This window comes from Eublepharis macularius, chromosome 2, assembly GCF_028583425.1.
Source record: "Eublepharis macularius isolate TG4126 chromosome 2, MPM_Emac_v1.0, whole genome shotgun sequence".
Classification (NCBI taxonomy): Eukaryota; Metazoa; Chordata; class Lepidosauria; order Squamata; family Eublepharidae; genus Eublepharis; species Eublepharis macularius.
Genome location: NC_072791.1, coordinates 168421198 through 168442763, shown reverse-complemented (window position 1 = coordinate 168442763; position 21566 = coordinate 168421198). Strand labels below are relative to the sequence as shown.

Here is a 21566-nt window from a genome sequence, read left to right as displayed (position 1 = left end):
CCATTGTATGTGACCTTGCACCTTAATAAATAATTATATTATATTTTGTGTTTGGGTGTGTGACTTTGGGGTCTCAAAACTCAAGGTACTTTGCCGAACCCATTTTTGCTCATTCTCGTGAACCACCTACCTAATAACATTTTGCTGTGTACTCTACCTGCAAGTACAACCTTGCTAGGTAGACTTTGCTCCTTTTAGCTCCCTAATAGGCTTGGAGGGTGTCCCTCTCCTCCTAAAGCTTTTGGGAACCCTGAGGGACTGGTGGCAGAATTGAGGGCATTTGAGGGACTTTCCTTCTCTTGCCAATTTGCTAATTTTGTTTAGCCCGGCTGATAGACCTTTGCTGGCTCTTCCCCTAAGCTGGGTCGAGGCACTGAGGGTCTGTAGCCGTGACATGGTGGCATTGCGGTGTTGATTTAGTCTAATTACTGGCCTGGGGTCAGAGTTGGACTCTTTTGAGACTTTGAAGTAACTGCCTATTTTGGTTGTGCAACGGTCACTTTGAGATTTTCTGTGAGAGTTTTTTGTTTTGTCAGAAGCAGTTAGGTTTTTATGATGGCTGCTGGAGGGAAAAATACTAACCCCTTCCGTGGACCTGTTGATGAGTCGTTATACACCATTGATTCTGTTGGAGAGCCAGATGATCGGGAGGAAGACTTGCAGACTACTCCCCCTGTGCGTCCCAAGACACGGGCTACTGAGCAATCTACTCCTGCAGATTTGCAGCCTTGGCAAGATGACCAGAGAACAGACGACCGACCTGTTCCGCCTCCACGTGCTAAGATTCAATTTACTACTCCTGTGGACTATCTTGAGGATGCTGTGCCCTCAAAAAGCCGTTCCCGGCATTTTGCTGGAACTAAAGGACAAGCAATTTTGGAGGATGAGAGCCGTAGTGATTCAGAGACTGAGCTGGAGAATGAATTTTGGCGGCGGCGTAGGCGACGGCCCAATGTGAATTTATGGTCTGAGGAGGATGTGGAAGAGAGAGCTGCGAGTCCCCGAGACAGGACCCGCCAAGATGTTTCCTTGCCCAGACCTTCTAGAAGACGTATGCCAGATGTGCATTTTTGGTCAGCAGACGACGAGGAGGAGGAAGAGTCTACGAGGCCGAGGAGACCGGCTGACAGAGACATCTCCCCCGTCCGACCTGCTCGACCTCCACCGCTTTCGCCGTGGGCTTTTGACCGGCGCCTGTTTCCAACTTTTAAAGACGGCCAAGATCCTCTTGGATTTTTTTCGCTCTACGAACAGACTTGTAAGGACTTGGGTGTCCCTAATCGTTACTATATGCTGATTCTAAGATCTCAAGTTACTGGAGTCCTTGCTGACTTGCTGGGGAATTTGCCTGCTCAAGCTGCTGGAAGCTACCCCCAGTTTAAGACTTTGGCTTTGCAAAGATTTGCCTTGTCTTCAGAGAACTACCGGCGGGCCTTTAGGAGAGTGGAGCGTAGCCAGGAGAACTACTATCTAACTGCTGCCAAACTCTCCCAGAATTTGGACCGCTGGCTTGCTGCAGAAGGTGTCCACTCGTTCCTGCAATTAAAAGAGCTTATGCTGAAAGAGCAATTCTACAGAGTGTTGCCTGAAGACCTTACTGCCTTGGTCCAGGATTGGGACCCTCAAACTCTAGAGCAAGCAGCTGAATTGGCCCAAAAGATGAAACTGCATAGGCAGAGATTTGGTGGAAAACCTGCAGTGGGAAGTGGAGGGACTATTCGTCCAGCTGCTGAAGTTTCAAAGCCAGCTAAAGCTTCTGAGACTGGCAGCGCCTCTTCAGCAAAGAAGATCACCTCCCCCACTGTGGCTGTGAGACCACGTTTGGAACCACGATCAGGTCTGTGCTTCTATTGCAAGGAAAAAGGACATAATGTTGTGGACTGTCCTGTCCTGAAAGCCAAAGGACAAAAGAAGACTAGTACACCTGCTTCTACTACTCGTGTTCGAACTGTGCAAGCAGCTCCTGCTGCCTCTCAGCCTGAGAATTGGGAAGACGATGCTACGGTGCCTGTCCAGCAAGCTGTGACTGCTGTTCAGCCAGCCCAGCCTACACAGCCTCCTTCGGCTCCTGTTACAGCTTCTGTTTCTGCTGCTGCGCCCAGTGCCAGCCAACCTGTTGCTATGTCTTTCATTGACCCACAGCAAATAAATTGGGCTCAAATGGAATTTAGTCATGAACTGAGGATTAACTTTGTTCAAGTTTCTGGCTTAAGAGATTCTGGGAGCGACGTCTCATCTGTTCAACGTCAACTTGTGCAACCTGACCAGTTCTTGCAAGGTAAAACCTTAACAGTTACTCCTTATTCTAGCCAGCCTATTCAGAAGGAGTTGGCGAATGTGCATGTTGAATATAAGTTCTATAATGGATCACTGACTGTGCTAGTTCATGATACAGCTACTCCTGCATTTTTGATTGGAAATGACTTAGCTTATAAATCCTTTTGCTGCATGCCTGCTGAACTTAAACAACAGCAAAAGCCTGAACTTTGTGAAGTTAGTGTGTCAGCCCAGCCTGTTGCTGTAGCAACTGCTCCTCCTTCGGCTGACCGGCCAGCGTGCCCTGAACCTTCTGACTCTGCTGTTGTAAATTCTCAAGTCTTTGCTGATGAGCAACTGTTTATTCAAGCCCAGAAGGCTGATGTCTCTTTGAAATCGTGTTGGGAAGCTGTGGAGAAATCTCCTAGATGCTTTGACCAACCCAGAGTGAAATTCCTTGTGGAAAATGGATTGCTTTACAGAGAATATGTTGCTAAGAAACTTGATACTCCCATCAAACAACTTGTCGTTCCTCAGCCGTTCCGGGAGAAAGTTTTGCAGCTAGCTCATGAAAATTTGCTTTCTGGCCATTTTGGAGTTAAACGGACGTTGGAGAAAGTTAGCCGCTCATTTTATTGGCCTGAAGTGTGCCAAGCTGTTACTGCTTATGTCAAGACTTGTGATGTCTGTCAACGTGAAGGATTTTCTGCAGACCACCCTCGTGCCCCTCTGCAACCGGCACCTATAGTGGAGGAAGTTTTTGCCAAATGGGGGATTGACATTATTGGACCTCTTGCTAAACCGTCCAGGAGTGGAAAGAAGTTTCTCCTGACTGTTATTGATTTTTCCTCGCATTATCTGGATGTGACCCCCCTGACCAACATCACTGCTCCTGCTGTAGCGCGTGCCCTGCTTGTTGTGGCTTCCAGATGGGGTCTGCCTAAGACCATCCGATCAGATATGGGACCTTCTTTGGTGAGTGGCTTAATGAAAAAAGTTTTTGAGCTTGCTAAGATTGAACATCAAGTCACCATCCCTTATGCTCATTGGGAAAATGGCTTGACTGAACGTGTTAATCGTACAGTGGGCCAGATGCTGAGAAAATATGTATTGGACTTTGGCCCTGACTGGGAAAAATCTTTGCCTTTTATGATTGGGGCTTATAATGACACTTTGCAAGAGAGCTTGGGCTTTTCTCCTAATCAGATTGTTTTTGGCCGCTCTCTGAATACTCCTTTGACTATGCTTCGCCAGCAATGGGAAGGCGTGTCTGAATTGAAGCCTATGTCTGTTGTGACTTATTTCCACCAGCTGAAAGAGACTTTGGCTGCTATTTGGGAATCTGCAAAACTTCATTTGACCAAAGCCCAGACGTTACAGAAGCGGGCTTATGATAGAAAAGCTGTGCCTCGAGAATATTTCCCTAATGATGAGGTCCTTGTCCTCAGCCCTGTTAAACCGCATAAAATGGCTGTGATGTGGACTGGTCCTGCTGAAATTGTCAAAAAGGAGAGTGCTGTGCATTATTTGGTTGCCTTTCCTGAGGCTCACCCTCAGCCTAAGCTATATCATGTGAACTCTTTGAAAAAATACCATGAGAGATTGCCTGGCATGTTTGCTCTGAAGTGTACTGAAGATGTGCCTGATCAACCCCTTGATTTGCTCGCTGAGAGTAAAGACCCTGGGGGCATTGACAGCATTATTTTTGATTCTGCTTTGTCATCTGAGCAAACTGCTCAACTTTATGCTGTTCTGGAAAAGTTTGCTGATGTCTTCACTAGCCGTCCAGGAAGAACCTCTTTGCTAACACATACCATCAATACGCAAGATGCTTTGCCTGTTGCTAGCCATCCTTACCGTGTTAGTGGCCAGCATGCTAAAGATATTGCTTTGGAAATCCAGGAAATGTTGGATCTGAATGTTATCAAGCCCTCTCAATCAGCTTGGGCTGCTCCTGTTGTGCTCGTCCCTAAGAAGGATGGAGGGATTCGTTTCTGTGTGGATTACAGGAAGTTGAATGCTGTTACAGTTTCTGATCAGTTTCCTCTGCCTCGCATTGATGAACTTATTGAGAGGCTTGGCAGAGCTAAGTACATTTCTGTTCTGGACATGAACAAAGGCTACTGGCAAGTCTGTTTGGACGAAGATGCTTCTATCAAATCTGCATTTGTCACTCATCTGGGACTTTATCAATTTATTACTATGCCTTTCGGCCTGAAGAACGCGCCCATGACCTTTCAGAGGTTAATTAATACCATGCTTCAGGGCCTCTCTGAGTACTCTTGTGCCTATTTAGATGATGTGGCAATTTTTTCTGATACCTGGTCTGATCATATGTACCATTTGTCTCAAGTTTTGACTCGTGTAAGAGATGTTGGGCTTACTATTAAGGTCTCCAAATGTCAGTTCGCTTTAGCAGAAGTTTCTTATCTAGGCCATAGAGTTGGTGGTGGTACTATTAAGCCTTTAGAGGCTAAAGTGCAAAGTATTTTGGACTGGCCTGTACCTAAAACTAAGCGAGAAGTTCAGTCCTTTTTGGGCCTCATTGGCTATTACAGGAGATTTATTAATCATTTCTCTACCCTTGCTACACCACTCACTGATCTGTGCAAAAAACGTCAGCCTCTTAAAGTGGTTTGGACTGCTCAGTGTCAGTCTGCCTTTGAGTCTTTGAAGGCTTGTTTGATGCAGTCCCCTGTAATGATTGCTCCTGATCCTGCTCAACCCTTTTTTGTGCAAACAGATGCAAGCCAAACTGGAGTTGGAGCCGTCCTGTGTCAAAAGGGGCCTGATGGAACTTTACATCCTGTTGTCTTTTTGAGTAAGAAATTGCTGCCCAGAGAATGTAACTTGTCTACTATTGAAAAAGAGTGTTTTGGAATTGTCTGGGCTCTGACTAAGCTAAGATCCTATTTGTGGGGACAAAAGTTTACACTTCAAACAGATCACTCCCCACTTTGCTGGTTAGACAGAGTTAAAAACTCTAACCAGAAACTGTTAAGATGGAGCCTTGCTTTGCAAGATTTTGATTTCACTGTGCAACATATCAAGGGTTCTGAAAACATTGTGGCTGACAGATTGTCCAGAATTTACTGTGATGTTGCTGGTTAAATTGTTTAACCTTGATTACTTTCTGTAACTGCTCTTGTTACCTGAATTACAGTATATTTTGCTTTGCTTCCAAATGTAAAACACTGCCTTTAAATTTTTTCTTCCTCTTGCATTCACAGTGGCTGCTAATTTCTTAAGTTACCTCATTTTACTGTTTTTATGTGTTTTTACCCATCCTTTTGTGTTTTATTTATGCCTTTTGGAAATACGGGTCTTTTAATATTGCACATTTTTTACTACTAGCATTTTTCTTTTAGTTTTTAGATGAAATTTGAGTAAACCCAGTAATTTCATCTCCTGAAGGGGGAAGATGTAGAGAAAAATGCTTAACTTTCTTTTGTATTTAGCCTTTCTGAGGTAGAATGGCTGCTTAAAACTTTGGTCAAGAGGCCTTGCTATTCTAAGACATTTTCTAGCCCACAAACTCCCCCTTTTCTGCTTCTAGCCGTTTCTCTTGAGAACGGAGATGCCTCTCGCTTCTCGAACACTCTGACCTTGCAGATTAGATAAGACACTCAGAGCGAGAGAACCTCCATGGCCAGACAGTAAACCAATTAACATTCTTGCTTCATGAAACTAATTGCACCTGCAAGATGGGAGGGGGTGTCTTGGACTGCAGCCATACACCTAACTCCTTTTTTGCACACAGTCACTTTTGACTATGAGATCACACTCTTGCTAGCCGATTGGTGGACCGGCCCTCCCTTCTCGGGTGGCAAGAATGGCATAAAAAACCCATTACCAATAATGGACCTCAGATTCTGTCTGGGTTGCAGTAACCACTATTGTAACTCGGTCAGTTTCTCAAACTGGCTCTGTCTGGGGATGGACGTTCCTGAACCCATCCATTTTGCTGTGCTATGAAGCCTGACTGATTTTGCCTCTGTGACCAGAGATTTTGCCTTTTGCCTTCTTGACAACTTTGACAATCTACTTCTACTATGATATTGGTATGTATAAGTTAGAGCAAATAAAGCTATAGGTATTTTTGTTTTACTCCTCACAGTCTGTCTTGTACCATTGTATGTGACCTTGCACCTTAATAAATAATTATATTATATTTTGTGTTTGGGTGTGTGACTTTGGGGTCTCAAAACTCAAGGTACTTTGCCGAACCCATTTTTGCTCATTCTCGTGAACCACCTACCTAATAACATTTTGCTGTGTACTCTACCTGCAAGTACAACCTTGCTAGGTAGACTTTGCTCCTTTTAGCTCCCTAATAGGCTTGGAGGGTGTCCCTCTCCTCCTAAAGCTTTTGGGAACCCTGAGGGACTGGTGGCAGAATTGAGGGCATTTGAGGGACTTTCCTTCTCTTGCCAATTTGCTAATTTTGTTTAGCCCGGCTGATAGACCTTTGCTGGCTCTTCCCCTAAGCTGGGTCGAGGCACTGAGGGTCTGTAGCCGTGACAGGGTTGTTGTGTGGATAAAATGAAAAACAATAAAAGCTGCTATGAATCCTTACTGGGCAAAAATGTGCAGTGTAAATGAAGTAAATAAATAATGGATAAAGCTGAAGACATGGGAAGGGCAGATAAAAGAAAAGTTAGCTGGTGTGTGGGAAGGAGAAGGAAACAGGGAAAGGGGAGAGGATTTGCATCAGCCAGGAGAGAATGAGGAAAGAGATACAGGGGGAAATGAAATGATCCCTGCAAGTTGTTGCAGATTCCCTATTTATCATTTCTAAGGATCAGGATCACCATTCAATAAGTTTCTGTTAAAGGGTCAGAACATTTTTCTTCAGGTTGCTGCCCATCCAACTAAGGATGCTTTCAAATATGTTCAAGAATGCAGTTTTCCCAAGGCTGCCAAGTATAGTTTTGGGTGCAGAGCGATTTGTGCTGCGGCCCCTCCCATCCATTCCGATCTTCTGCATTTCTCTGCCTGATGCTACAACAGCTCAAGAGTAGACTAGGCTTTTCAAGATTTGGGCCTTAACTGACCCGAGATGTCTACACAGCACTTCTCATTACCAACATTCTCTCTTCTATTCTCCAGATGTCAAGCTTTCTGGTCACCACTGTGACCTAAACCAATGTGTCTGGAATTTGTGAAAAAGAAACCAAAACATCAATTTGCTAGTCTCAGGATGGCACAGCTAGCTCTCACAACTATTCAGACAGAACTTGCTGAGCAGGACTTGATTCCAGTTGTCTAATCTGTGATCATTTCACTTCCTCAATGAATATTTGCTTTCTGGTCAGAAAGGCAAATGCTTGCTCACCTTCACCTTTAACTCTACCTAGGCACATGTCAGTATATCATGATACCTCTCAATCACCCGTCCTCTTCCCTACTCATGCAAATGTAGTCCTCTCAAGCAGAAACCAGGAATTCAGAAAAGCAAGTTACTGTTAATTAGCTACCCTTCTAGGAACTAGAGAAGGTTAATATTTTTTCCTCCTCCCCCCCTCAGCTCTTTCTCCAAATCTCCTGAAAAGTGCTGTCAATATACTGAGACTCCTATGGAAAAGTTCTGCTCGTTTGCGATAGCCAGGGTTTGGGTGTAGGGTTTGATAGCCCAAATATAGTTCAGAAGGTATATAATGACACATTACCTTTGCTATACTGAAAAGTAACGATGGCTGAATTCTCTTTGGAAAGATAATTAGCCTCTGACACTGGCCCACCTCCATGAGTCTCGCTTTCAAAGTAGACAACAATAAAATCACTGGTGATGTCCGAGGGGATGTTTTCAACTAGAATGCTTTTGGTCACCTCCAAAGAACGTGCAGACATGTTTAGTTGCTTAACTCGACGGTGCTCATTGAATGCCTTGATGAAATTATCTACGTCTGTGAAGATTTTAAAAAAATATTTTAAAAATTATACCACTATAATATATATATATATATATATATATATATATATATATATATATATATATATATATATATATATATATATATATATATGTGTGTGTGTGTGTGTGTGTGTGTGTGTGTGTGTTAAAAAGTATACACTAACAGCATATTCCACTCCCCCAATTAATTCCCCCCACTTACCAAATCTCCTGCAGTCTCTGTTCACCTCCCTATCCTGCAGGTGCTTGTATCTTCATTCCGAAAATCAATTTATCAAGCTTCTTCCCATGACACGAAGACCTACTGAACTACCCTGTCTGCCATCAATTCACCCTGTTCCAAGAACGCATATGCTCAAGGATCAACACTCTCAGCTGGTTTCCTATATTACACCTCCATCCATACAGCTAAGATGTTTAAAGCAAGAAGCATAGTAGTCCTGGAACAGCCGCAACATTACATGCTGAGCAATACTCGTGGCGTTATTTCAAATTACATGAAGCAGAATCACCAGCCAAATGCCTCACTCCTCAGTCAGATTCAAAGCACACATGTGGCTTTTTAGGTGATCAGCCCCCCCCCCCCATTTAAAGATCTTTCCCTCCTGAAGTACTTCAATATGACTCCAACTCTGTCTTTTGGAGATGGCAATCCAGAAGAATGTCAGCCAAACTGAAGGAGTAGCTATTTGTTCAGCTAAGAAGGGTCACTTCTGAGCTGCTCTGCATCCATTTGCAACTAAAGTAGAGGGGAGTAGCGGGGGAAAGGATGCACAGCTCTTCAGTAGATGCCACTTCTCCCCTTACAATCTACCTACTAGCTGTTAGTTTTACAACCAGCTTGCTCTTGCTTATGCTTAGTTCTTCATTTCTTCTTACCAGTAGGCTTGATGAGAGAAATTACAGCAATATTTTTCTCAGGTATCATTTCCACACTGAAATCATGATCTTCTTCTGATAAGCCACTGACATTTTCTACCAACAGAATCAGGATACATTGGTCTACGATCTCTTGTATGTTCTCAAGCACAACTAGAGAAGTTAGCCAATGTGGTTGAGTAGTCTCCGACAGACACTCTTGGACATGAAGTGCAATTTTTTTTATTGAATGATTCTTTCTTTGCAAGACTTCTCGAGCATCTGATTGGAGAGAAGCAGAAGGAAAAATAGAATGTTGAATGCTGCCACTAAACTCAATGGCAAAGCCAAAGTCAAACTCAGTATATTCTGGAACTAAAACTTGCCTCACTCCCGTCTGCTCAAGATCACACATAAGCTCCCTATTTCTAGCACACAATCTTGAAAAAGCACTTGACTGCTATTTCTAGTTCATCTTTATCCTAATGACTCAACAGTGAAAGGTCGCAGATCAAAACGCCCAATACATATTTCTCACAGGAAAGGGGGATGACCTTCTTTGATCCAACACAATTTGCTCTTAATGTGTAAGCGCACCAATTCTGAGGTCTCATAGGACAATGCAGTCAGCTTTCTGGTTAAACCAGCATTGTTACTTGGGATGTTTAATAAGATTAGCATGTACCAGCGTGAAATCAAAGCCAACGATTCCATGGGGTCATTGTCCCATGGACCCAACAGTTCAAAACAGTACAGCATTACAATACTGTTTTTTCAAGACTAACCTGAACAATACAAAACAGTGAGTCTTTTGAGTTATGCAGAATCCTTCATCAAGCTGGATGTTCAATATAAAAAATGGGTGGAGGGGAATATATATACATCTTACAATTTATGTATGTTTGCAGAAATATCAAGACAACCTGAATGTCTTTAACAGCCTAAAACCTATTTACAACACATTCCCTAGGAAACATTTATCTACTGTTGCCTCACTACATAGGACAGATCACAAAATGGCTGCCATTCAAACAGCCCACACACAGTCAAACTTCAAGCGAATACATGACTACTTAGGTTATGAACCAGCCCATCTGGGTATATTTCACTCAAACCTCTCTATTTCAGGTACACAGAACCCCACCCACATTTAACCTGTGTTCTCCCCAACACAGGGTCCTCCGCTAACTAGGCCTCATATCCCAAAAGACTGTCCTTATAAAAATACCTTCTTCCTTTTCAAAAGTAACAATAAACCGTTGGCCATCTTTAATGCAGGACTTAATGGGTCCTCCACCAGACCACTTTTTATTTTCAAAGTACAACTCCATAATTTCCTCCTCAATTTCCTCTTCTGCAGTTGTCACTATCTCCACACAAAATTCTTGCTTTTTTCTTATCTCACTTTCTGGAGAGCCTGAATTTTTTTTTAAAAAAGACAAGGAAAGACACAGTGATTCCCAATTATTATAAGCCAATCAGCATAAAACTCAAACCCTTGTTGGAACAGTCTTTCACAGTTTTTTAAAAATTAGTACTCTTCCCCCGCCCATCCTATTTCCTCATTAAAACATGAAAAAGCTAAGAGGAAAGAACTTCAAATTAGAAAAAAACAAACACACATAGGATTTAGAAACAAACAAGTTATTCTATTGTGTATGTTATAACTATTTCATATTTATTGGATGAGATATTTGGTTTCAGCCTTACCTTTCTCTTCAAACACATTTGTTGTGTTGGACTCCTAAAAACAGAAAAACAGTAACTCACTAAAGAAATGGAGTAATTTCCATAAAGAAGCCACCTAATTTACATTTAGTTTCAATATTGCAGCTTCTTTGAGGTTAACATTTCTTTTATACGTACCTGATCTTCCCTGGATACTGTCATTGCAGAGATGTTTGTTTCAGGCTGTGATGCAGGCACTCCAGGTTCTGCTCTTGCTTGCTGATCCGAGTCAACAGCCTTGACATTAGTCTCTTGCTGCCTCACTAAAAGGCAGATCCACGAAACTTTCAGAGATAAAGCACTGCAAGATAGCATATTACCACACACACACACACACACACCCCATTATGTCCTTGAACAAGCTTTGCAGTGGGGTTGATGCCAGGCTTTGTGGACTCTGCTACATGAGCTAACTCCAGCTACACACTTGCTTCTCATGATACGCTTTCTTTCACCCAGATTTTCACTTTGATAGAAGTGTGTGCAAACTGACAGAGTGGTTATGCCAACTTCTCCCCCGCTCCCATACATGCATTTAAAAAATAAATCATTCACCATATTGCTAAAAACATACACAGAATGTCTGGTACAGGGACTGAGAAGCAGGCCTTGCTTAAGTGCTATGAGCATTTTAATAGTCGCTGCAATGATTTTCCCCAATGTGTATTAAAGTTGCCTATCTCCTTTTCTGTGGATTGATGAAAACCTTGCCTTCTTTTGAATGTACCTCTTACTCAAAAAGCAGGAAATATTAAGCGTACTTATTTGGAGGCTTCATTCTAAAACTGAATTAATCTATCATTAATGGCACACACCTGAGGAAATGTTAGGACACATGGCTAAGAATACTTGCAACAGGAGCAGAATAAAGACATATCTTGTTTATTTCACTGAGTATGCACCTTAGCAAAGCTGCTTATTGCCAAATATGGCAACACTTGTAAATTCTGCTGAAATTAGCAGGGATTGCTTTTATGTAAAATAAGTTTAATACTACAAGACAAAGATCCATTAAGAGTTATAAGAATATTTTGTCTTTCACACAGAAGTGGAAGAGGCTTGCATACAACAGTCTATTTTCCAAGGTGTTTTGAAGTAACTTACTGGACTCTTGAGTATGACTGGTTTGAATGGACTCCTAAAAGAGAGATAAAGAGTTAGCTGTCAATCAGCTGAAATGTTTTCTATCCCCACAAACTATGACATTATCCTGTAAGGGACACAGCTTCCTTCACCAGCCCCACCTGCTACAATCAGCCAACTCAAAACTTGCAGAAGCGGCTGGAGAGGGAAAGGGGCCATCCCAATCACAAAGAGCTAATACTCCCAGATCCAGGCTGGGTGTGTGTGTATCCCTGGTAAGTAATTCACAAGGGCAATTTAAATATAAAATATATTATTTATTAAAACCAAAACAGTATCTGAGCATGTGTCAGTGCAGAAATTGCTCCTCATCCAACTTCTGGCATGGGAAAAACCAATTTTAAAAAATCACACTGATCTAAATAGCCTTAACTAGCTAATAACTTTTCCTAGACCAGTGATGGCGAACCTTTTTGAGCCCAAGTGTCCAAACTGCAACACAAAACCAACTTATTTATTTCAAAGTGCCAGCACTGCAATTAAACCTGAATACTGAGGTTTTAGTTAAGAAAAAACAACTCATACAGTTGTTCCAACTAACATCTCTCTCTTGCTCTTGCTCTCGCGCTCACTCATTTGCCATGAATGAAAGTAAAGCAAGTTAAATCAAAGCAGTTTGCCCTTCTTTAGACCAGCAGCCCTGCTTGCAAGCTCTCTCTCTCTCTCTCTCTCTCTTGCTCAAGAGCCACGACTGAAAGTAAAACAAGTTAAAGCAGCTTACTCTTCTTTAGAAAGCCAGCCCCAGCAACCTCGCTGCTGCCTCCTTCCTACTGCTAAAGAGACGGGCAGCAGGGAGGCAGCCTTGAGGAAAAGGAATCACGTGGGCAGGGCCAAAACTTATGTGATCTCTGCTCAGAGCTACTGGAACGCCGTTGCAGGCGTTCCCCCTCCAAATGAGCCCTGGACCTAGCGATCGGCAACTTGGCTCACATGCCCACAGAGAAGGCTCTGTGTGCCAGCTGTGGCACACGTGCCATAGGTTCGCCATCGATGTCCTAGACAATCTATTCTGACTATGCTGGAGACTTGGGTGTGCAGAAAATGATACAAATTACCTAGAACAAATTAATAGCTTTTAAACTCTTAAACAGTCCTTTCTGCATTGACTTATCTACTGAAGAATCCCTATACATCTGACATGCGACACCATTTGCTTGCAAGGATTCTGGGGCATGTTTTAGGTCATATAAGCCCCAGTGAGATGTGATGGGTGACCCCTATGTCAACTGATTCTGGAGTAAACACCAATACTGTTTTGCGCCTGCCAACTGGAACAGAAGAACAGTCCAAAGGGCAGGAAGTCTTTTAGGGAAGTTTGTTCCCCATTATTGACTCATTGGAATGCTGGCTGCCTGACAGCTGTAGTAAAATGGCTGAAAAATAAATTAAAATTGAACCCAGACAAGACTGAAGTGATGCTTGTTGGGAAGTCAGAGATCTTGAAAAACATTGTACTCCCCACCTTCGATAGGAGTTTGTTTGACCCTTGCAGACTCGGTTAAGAGCCTAGGGGTTATACTGGATCCAGCACTACTACTAGAAAAACAAGTTAAGGCAGCTGCAAAAAACACTTACTACAATCTCACTCTAGCCTGGAAAATGGCTTCTTACCTTGGCACAGCCGACCTGGTCACCTGGATTCCATGCTATGGTAACATCAAAAATTGACTATTGTAATGCATTATACATTGGTCTCCCATCTAAGTTAACTAGGAGGCTCCAATTGGTGCAAAATGCTGCGGCTCAACTATTATCAGGAGTGAACAGGAGCTTGAACATCACTCCCATCCTACAGTCACTCCATTGACTACCTATCAGTTACCGTGCTCAGTTCAAAGTAATGGTTATTACATACAAAGCCTTTCACGGCCTTAGTCCAGCAAATCTATGGGACCGCCTCTCTCCTCATGTCCCTCCATGGCAGCTTTGCTCATCTGAACAGGGTCTCTTGCAGGTACCAGCCTGTACATGGGCAAAATCAACAGTAGCCCGTATATGGGCTTTCTCTGTGGTGACCCCCTACCCTATGGAACAGCTTGCCTGAGGAGGTCAGGAGAGCCCCCGCCATCCTGGCTTTCCGCAAACAATGCAAAACTGAATTATTCAAAAAGGCCTTTTTTCTCAGCTAAGAGGGCAGTATTGTAGGAAAAGGATCCCAGATGTTTCGCTAATGAGTTAGAAACCATAGATTTCACCATTATGTTGCCTTACATATTATCTGTTGCTTTAAATATGTACTCCTATATCCTACCTGTGCTTTATGTTGTTCAATCTAAGTCCTAGAATTGATTATGTTCTGTTTCAGCAATTCCTCAACCTCATACTGGATCCTTGCTAATACTATATCTTTGTAAACTTATATTCTTTTACCCCATGACATTGTCTATGGAAATGTTCTTGAAACTATATTCATTTACTCTATGGCATTGTTTATGGAAATGTTCTTGACACTGTATGAAAATGCCTGCCCTTGTCCTTGCCACTAATAGTACTAATCTCACACTAAGTAATCCACCTTGAGTCTCAGTGAGAAAGGCGGACTATAAATAACAAATAAAATAAAAATAAATTCCTCAGAACAGTCTTTAAAACAATGTATTAGACAATAAGTGGGTCTAAATTAATTCCTGCAGCAGTTTCTGCAGTAGTGATAGCTCCTACTTTGGCCTCCATGAGTGAGAATTTCTTCTGGGTTGCTGTGGCTATATATGTAAAAGAGAGACTATATTCCCTGTAACTTTGTCCCCTGAAATGGTCAAGAGGAATAGCACAGAAGAAAAGATTGCCCAGTTCCAAATGCTTCTACTCTGTTATATTTACCTGATTTGGGCAAGTTTCTTGTTGGGACTCACTGTCATCCATTACCACTACAGGCACTGAGACGGTTAGCTTTAATTTCTCTTTCCCTGGCAAGTCAAGTTCATGAGTCTCCATGCTAAGAACTCTCTGCCTCACTAAAATACAGAGGAGGAAAACCAAAAATTGAATTATTCGTTTGTAAACAGGAGGCACGGGCAAGATCAAATATGTTTATATGGTGCCTTCAACCTATATGCTGCTTTATAGAACATGAGGCAGGGGGTCTACCCTGAAGACCTCTCAAATTAAATATTGTCAGAAAGAAGAGAGGAAAAAATGGAAGATGAAGGTAAACAATATCAGCATTTAGTTCAGCAAGATTCGAGTCCAATAGCACCTTAAAGGCTAACAAGATTTTCAGAGTATAAGCTTTTGAGAGTTAAAGCTCCCTTCTTTGGATCCAAGTAGAACAGCCACCTCTAGGTCAGCAATGGAATGTCCTAGAAGATTAAAATGGTCTCCCCCTGGTACTCCCATTTTTCTTGCTCACAGACAGTCCCCTAAATGTAAACAACTTATCACTCACAATAATATACTTCTTGACATTAACACTAGGACCGGGGCCTGCAATAAACCAAGATGCCAACTCTGTCCCCATATTCACTCCGACAGCACAATCATTGGATCTCACAACACCAGTCATAGCATCTCAGGTTCATTTACTTATTCATCTTCCACTGTTATATAAGCTATCAAGTGCCAGCAATGTCCTTCCACTCTCTACTTTGGACAAACAGGTCAGTCCCTACACAAAAGAATAAATGGACATAAATCTGACATTAAAAATCACAACACTCAAATACCAGTGGGAGAACAGTTTAATCTTCCAGGACATTCCATTGCTGACCTAAAAGTGGCTGTCCTCAGAGAAGTTCAAGCGGAGGATTATAACGTGCAATTGATGAAACTGGGTTCATTCACAAATTCAGAACAATGAACCCATCAGCTGAACAGATAGTAGGATTCTTATCTCACTACAGTTGATAATTTCTCCTCTAAACATTGTACCTTTACATCCTGACAGCCTTCTTTGCTACATCTCTCCCACCTTCTGGCTGGAATATCCAGGCTCAGGGATCTCTTTTCCTACTTTTATCTGAAGAAGGGAGTTTTGATTCTCATAAACTTGAAAATCCTGCTGGTCTTTTAAGGTGCTAATGGACTCAAATTTCACTGTTCTACAGCAGACCAATACAGCTACCCACCTGAAACTATCTGTGTTCAGAGACAAATACTTTAACTTAGTGTCAATAGTGTATGCCAACTAAAAGAGTTCAACATAAGGGACTATTCCAGGCATAGGGAGAAGAAAGGGTAGTATATCAGCAAGAGCAGGACACAGACAGTCAGCTGAAATTGGGCAAGGAAAAATGAAGCCAAGATAGGGTAGTTGGAATGAGAACAAATAAAAGTCAGAGACTGAAGGGAAAGACAAGAAGCCAGGGTCGGGATGAGAAACCAGCAAAAGGCTTCAAGAAGGAATGTTAAATGGTAATAGCATGCAGAAAGGCTAACGTGGTAGAAAAGTATTGATAGAACTGACTACAGTTGCTCCTTTGTCAGGAGGACCACCCTCATGAACAGCTGTGAGGAATAAAAACTGGCAACCACACTCCTTGGTTTCCAAATATAATTATGAACTACTTGGTTTATGCCATACCTTGTTCACGCTTATTACCCAAGGAAATAGCTATTATTTTTCACTTTAAAAACCCCACAGTGGCATCGAACATTAACAAGGAATCAGCTGCCTCTTTAGCCAAGGCTAAAAGCTAGAAGTGAAACTACAATTCTGTTTATAGTTGCCTCCATAAAATCTTAATTACAGACTTACAAGCCTTATTCTACAATATTCATGTTTTTTCCCTGCATCAAACTGCATATATAACTTACTGGTATTACCCTCCTCCCCGCTGTGCCACTTCTTAGAAGACTCCGGAGAAGTTTCATCTGCACCTCTTCGAACATGCTACTACTGCTTAACATTGCAGCCAGCCACCGCGCAGCTTCTACGTAAACCTAGAATCTATCAACACAGCGTCTCTTCCCGATAGTCCGAAAACGACCCACCTACCTTCATCCTCCGCGAAGCGAACAATAACCTGCTCCCTTGGGCGCAATCCCGCGTGGATCGTACACTCTCCTCCACCCGACCTTTTCGGACTTTGAAAGTAGCGCAGGAGTTTGTTTTTCACTCTCACGTTGAGACTGGAGCCCCAATCCCCCTCCACCAAGAGAGGGAAAAGAAAAGCTTCCGTCCCAGCCATGTTGGCAGGAAATGCTTACCCACCAGCAAATTTTCCCAGCTGTACGCAAAAGGTCGTTTTACTTTCGATTTCTTTTCCCAGCCGTCGTACCTCCCCTTTTATTTCTCGCCTTGAAACGCCTTCCATAATAAGGGAGTGGCGGAAGCAGAGCCTCATTAGAAATGAAGAGCAGGAGTCTGGTCCGGTAGCACTTTCAGGACCAACTAGATTTCCAAGGTGTGAGCTTTGGAGAGTCAGAGCTCTGTTCCTCAGATAGCAGGAATAGAAAAAGGAAGGAGTCATAATCCAGGCAAAGGATGGGAGGGGTATTTGTAAGCAACTAGCTGCAATCTTACAATGTATGTTGTGGTTAGCTTGTTGGAGCCTGACTACGAAGTGCAAAATTAGCATGTATAATGCGAGAAGAATCTAAAATCCCGATTAAACCCTGTGGAAGTCCGTTGTTCCAAATTTGCAAACTCAGTTCCAGCAATCTCAAATTGTAATTTTCCTTTGAAATTTCCTCTGCTTGAGAATTGCTACTTTTAGGTCAGCAATGAAATGTCCTTGTTGATTAAAATATTCTCCCGCCGATAGCAGCAGAGCTGCAGTGTTCTGCACCAACTGAAGTCTCCACGTTAATTTAGAGGGGAGACCTACGTTACAGTGCTTTACAGTAGTCAAGTCTCGATACTACCATGGCATGAATCCAGTGCAAGTAGGGGGCCATCTTCCAGGCTAGTATGAGTTTGTGGGAAACATTTTTTGCAGCTCCTCTGAGCCCATATTTGAAAAAAAAAGGCATTCTGTCATGTACAAAGTCAGTCCACTACCACTACCACTACCACTACCACTACCACTACCACTTCACTAAGAAAGATAGTGAGGAGGTCTAGGTCCATCCCACCCACTCTTCTCCAAGCAGTGAGAAACTTTCCAGCTAGTTTTGTTTCTTTTAAATGAGCCTTTGAAGACGGTGACTTTGTAAACTTTTTTTATTTGCCAATAGACACAGACGAAGGTGCTCCTAAAAGCAACAGATCAATCTGTATCACTCTAGTGTCTATATCAAGTCCACCCAGTGACTCTGCTTCCCATCAGCCAACCCACATACATTCCAAATGCCCATTCCAACTGCAAAAACAATGCTTATTCTTCGATCTGGGTATAGACAAGATTCATGGAAGACTGAGACTTACCTCCTCATTGCATGACCTTTTCCCCTCCTGGCTGCTGAAATCTGGCTGGGGGTCTGGCAGATTGGTCTAGGAGATAGTAAATGCCTCCCTGAGGGAGGGGGAGGCTGTGGTGTGCTGTGTATATTGCTAAAGAAACCTACTCTGGCACTAGGAGAGTTGAATAACTACTATCCAGTCTCAAATGTACCATTCTTCAGCAAAGCAATTGGAATGAGTGGTGGCTGGGCAACTTCAGGGATTCCTGAATGAAGCAGATTCTTTAGATCTGTTCCAGTCTGGTTTCAGGCCTGAATATGAGACTGAAACAACCTTGACCACCCTAGTGCATGACCTCTGCCCGATGATGGACAAGGCCTCTCAACAGCTTTCAATACCATTGATCATTCTGTACTGACTTGGGGGGTTTGGAGTGGGAGGCACTGTTTGACAGTTGTTTCAGTCCTACTTCAAAGGTAGATTTCAGACTGTGGTGCTGGGAGAACTGCTGGTCAGCTTCTTGGCCTCTGGCCTATAGGGTCCTGCAAAGTTTCATTTTGTCCCCCATAGTTTTTAACATCTAAGTGAAGCTGCTGGAAGAGGCCAAGCTGCCACCAATATGTGGATGACACTCATCTCTATCTTGCTCTTCCAGATCTCAGGGAGGAAAAGGTGCCCGGATGCAGTTTTGGGATGGATGAAAGGTAACAAGCTGAAACTTAATCCTGATAAAATGGATGTGCTATGGTAAAAGAAAGATTTGCACCCAGAAACTAAAATACCCTGTTCTAGATGGATTCACTCTTCCCTTAAAAGGAGTTGGTTCATAGCTTCGGGGTGTTGCTGGAGCCAGGTTCCTGCTGGATAAACAGGTAGCAGCAGGGGCCAGGGGTGCCTTTCACCAGCTTTGCCTGGTGACCCAGGTGCACGCCTTCCTGGGCAGGAAATATTTTGCCACTGTGGTGCATGTCCTGGTAACATCTAGGTTAGATTACTGCTGTATGCTGTACATGCAACTGTCAGAAGCTTCAAATAGTATAGAATGCTACTGCCAGAATATTGACTGGAATAGGTCATAGGGACCATATCACTCTAGTCTTGTTCCAGCTACACTGGCTCCCTATTTGCTTCCAAGCTCAATTTGAGGTGCTAGTAATGACTTTTAAAGACTTTATATAGCTCAGGGCCAGCATTTCTGAAGAACCACTTAGTCTCATATGAACCTACCTGACCATTCCAGTCATCTTCCAAAGCCCTGCTTCAGGTGCCCCTGCCATCGAGGCTAGATAGGTGACAACCTGAGAACCAGGGTGGATTTGATTTAAATCAAACTGATTTAAATCACGATTTAAATCACTAGTCAGTAAGGCTTGATTCGGGCCACCAGGCCTTGAATTTCTTTGTTGCAGTGTTTGTATTTTGCACGCATGCCTGCCTTACCGATAGGTAAAGGAACTTCATTAAAGTATTCCCAAACTGGGTCTCTTTTAGGGCCTGCTGCCATTATAGGTTTTTTCCTCCAAGGAAAGAAAGTGATAAACCTCAGGTCATACACACAAAAGATCCAAAGACTTGTGCAGTATTGTGCTCAAAAAGTTTCACTTTCATTTTGTACTGCGTGCCCCTCCCTCCTCACACTTAGTTTCTTCTCGTGCAGATCTATTCCACTCCAAACAATCAGAAAAATATTGTTTCTATTCACTGAACTTCTTGAAACTTAGCACTGGAGGGGTTGATTCTGTCTTCATAGGTTTGTAGAAGAATAGGATTAAGGTCTTTTTCTCAACTCTGTTCATGTTATAACATTTTTGCTGTGAAGAAGAGGCATGTGATCTCTGCTGAGCTGACACAAATTCAGTTTTGAGAACTGCAAAACCAAGCATCTGTGATAATATCTTGTAGGCAGAGAAACTGCCCAATAATCTTACAAAAACCTCTGGAAGAGCATGACATTGTGAATGGATTAATGGAATTTATTTACCAAAAAAACATATACAGCCTTATTCTACATAATTAAAAACTAATCTTTATTTCATGATGGAATAACCTTTGGATGGTAATATATTTTCCTCAAAAAGCATTTTATTTAAAAAAATCCAATTTAAATCAAAAAAATCTGATTTAAATAAAAAAAATCTGATTTTTTTGATTTTTTTTTTAAAAATCATTGATTTTTATCCACCCTGCTGAGAACCCTAGATGGGTGGTAATCTTCTTAGTCAACCTCCCTGAGCATGTGTTTTATATTTATTTGTACATATTTTATATATATTTGGATTTAAAATTCTTTTTAAATATTTGAAATATTTTAGTGTTTTAACATTCACCACCTTGGGGATCTTTGGGGTGGAAATGCAGCATAGGTAAATAAATATACTCCCATACCTGTCCCCTCCCATCATCTGACAAGGTGTTGTCTTTTCCAAGTTCTGATGGTTACAAAATCTAGAAGGGCTAGGTGTGTTTAGTGTCTGGTAGTAATTTTATGGCATCTTTAAATTTATGTATTTAAGTACCTTAAGCCAATAGGCAGAATATAAATATATTTTATAGGCTACAGCCTATTTCATCAAATGTGTGAAGTGAAACCTGTTAGCAGACATATCTATACACACACATTCTAGTTCATCACCTTTATTGTGCTTCCTTGAAAGTTCCTTTGTTGAAGAAGGTTTTCTTTAAAATTAGCAGCAATGCATCCTGGGAGACTGAAATAACTCTCCCACTAGTTCCTGTTGCCACTCTTTATTTATTTCACCTTTCTTACTGAGACTTAAGGTGGATTACACAAATCTGAACAACACAATAGGAACAGTATAAAACATACATCCAACCATGAATGAAACTAAATTACAAAACTGGAGAACAGTGCACCCCAAACTGTGTAATACATAAAATATAACACTATAGTACAGCCACATAATGCAACAAAGCTGAACTGTAAAATTAGAGAATCAAACAACACCCTTAAGTTTCACAGATGTTCCCTACAATCTTATTTCCTATTATCAAACAAAATTAAACACATTGTATCCCAAAGCTGTTTTTTCCCTTGTGCAAGATGTAGTGCAAAGAGTTTCAATGCACTATAAGGTACACGGAAGAAAGCACTAAGTGTCACTGATCTTGCACAGTCAAAACCATGCTAAGTCCATTAACATATCCACTCATGCATCCAAGTCTCAGCTAGGGTTGCAACCAGCCTGGAGAAAAAGAATCTCACCCCTTTAGCAGAGGCTTAATGTGTGGAAATGGACAATTAAAGCTTTGCACATGGCACAGAAGTAAGTAACATCACTAGGTAAGTAAGATCCCTATAAGCCTTTGTTAAAAGGGCAGAACATTTTTTTCTTCCAGATCGTTGGCAACCGTAATTTAAGATCTTCA

General features: G+C 42.1%; 1 protein-coding gene across 3 annotated transcripts in view; it reads right to left on the bottom strand.

Annotated features, from left to right (window-relative positions):
* Positions 1-17045, bottom strand: part of LOC129323748 (protein mono-ADP-ribosyltransferase PARP14-like) — a 43116-nt gene extending 26071 nt beyond the window's left edge. For 2 of the 3 annotated variants that reach the window (XM_054970386.1, XM_054970388.1), the window contains exons 1-8: positions 16833-17045; positions 14720-14853; positions 11861-11894; positions 10895-11019; positions 10739-10772; positions 10257-10445; positions 9050-9310; positions 7926-8162 (exon numbers count right to left, since the gene is read on the bottom strand). In XM_054970386.1, the coding sequence (XP_054826361.1) occupies positions 7926-8162; positions 9050-9310; positions 10257-10445; positions 10739-10772; positions 10895-11019; positions 11861-11894; positions 14720-14853; positions 16833-17025 (1207 nt within the window). In that variant the 5' untranslated portion in view covers positions 17026-17045. The remainder of the gene's footprint in view (positions 1-7925; positions 8163-9049; positions 9311-10256; positions 10446-10738; positions 10773-10894; positions 11020-11860; positions 11895-14719; positions 14854-16832) is intronic. The other variant, XM_054970389.1, reaches the window with a different exon arrangement.
* Positions 17046-21566: the final 4521 nt, after the last annotated feature.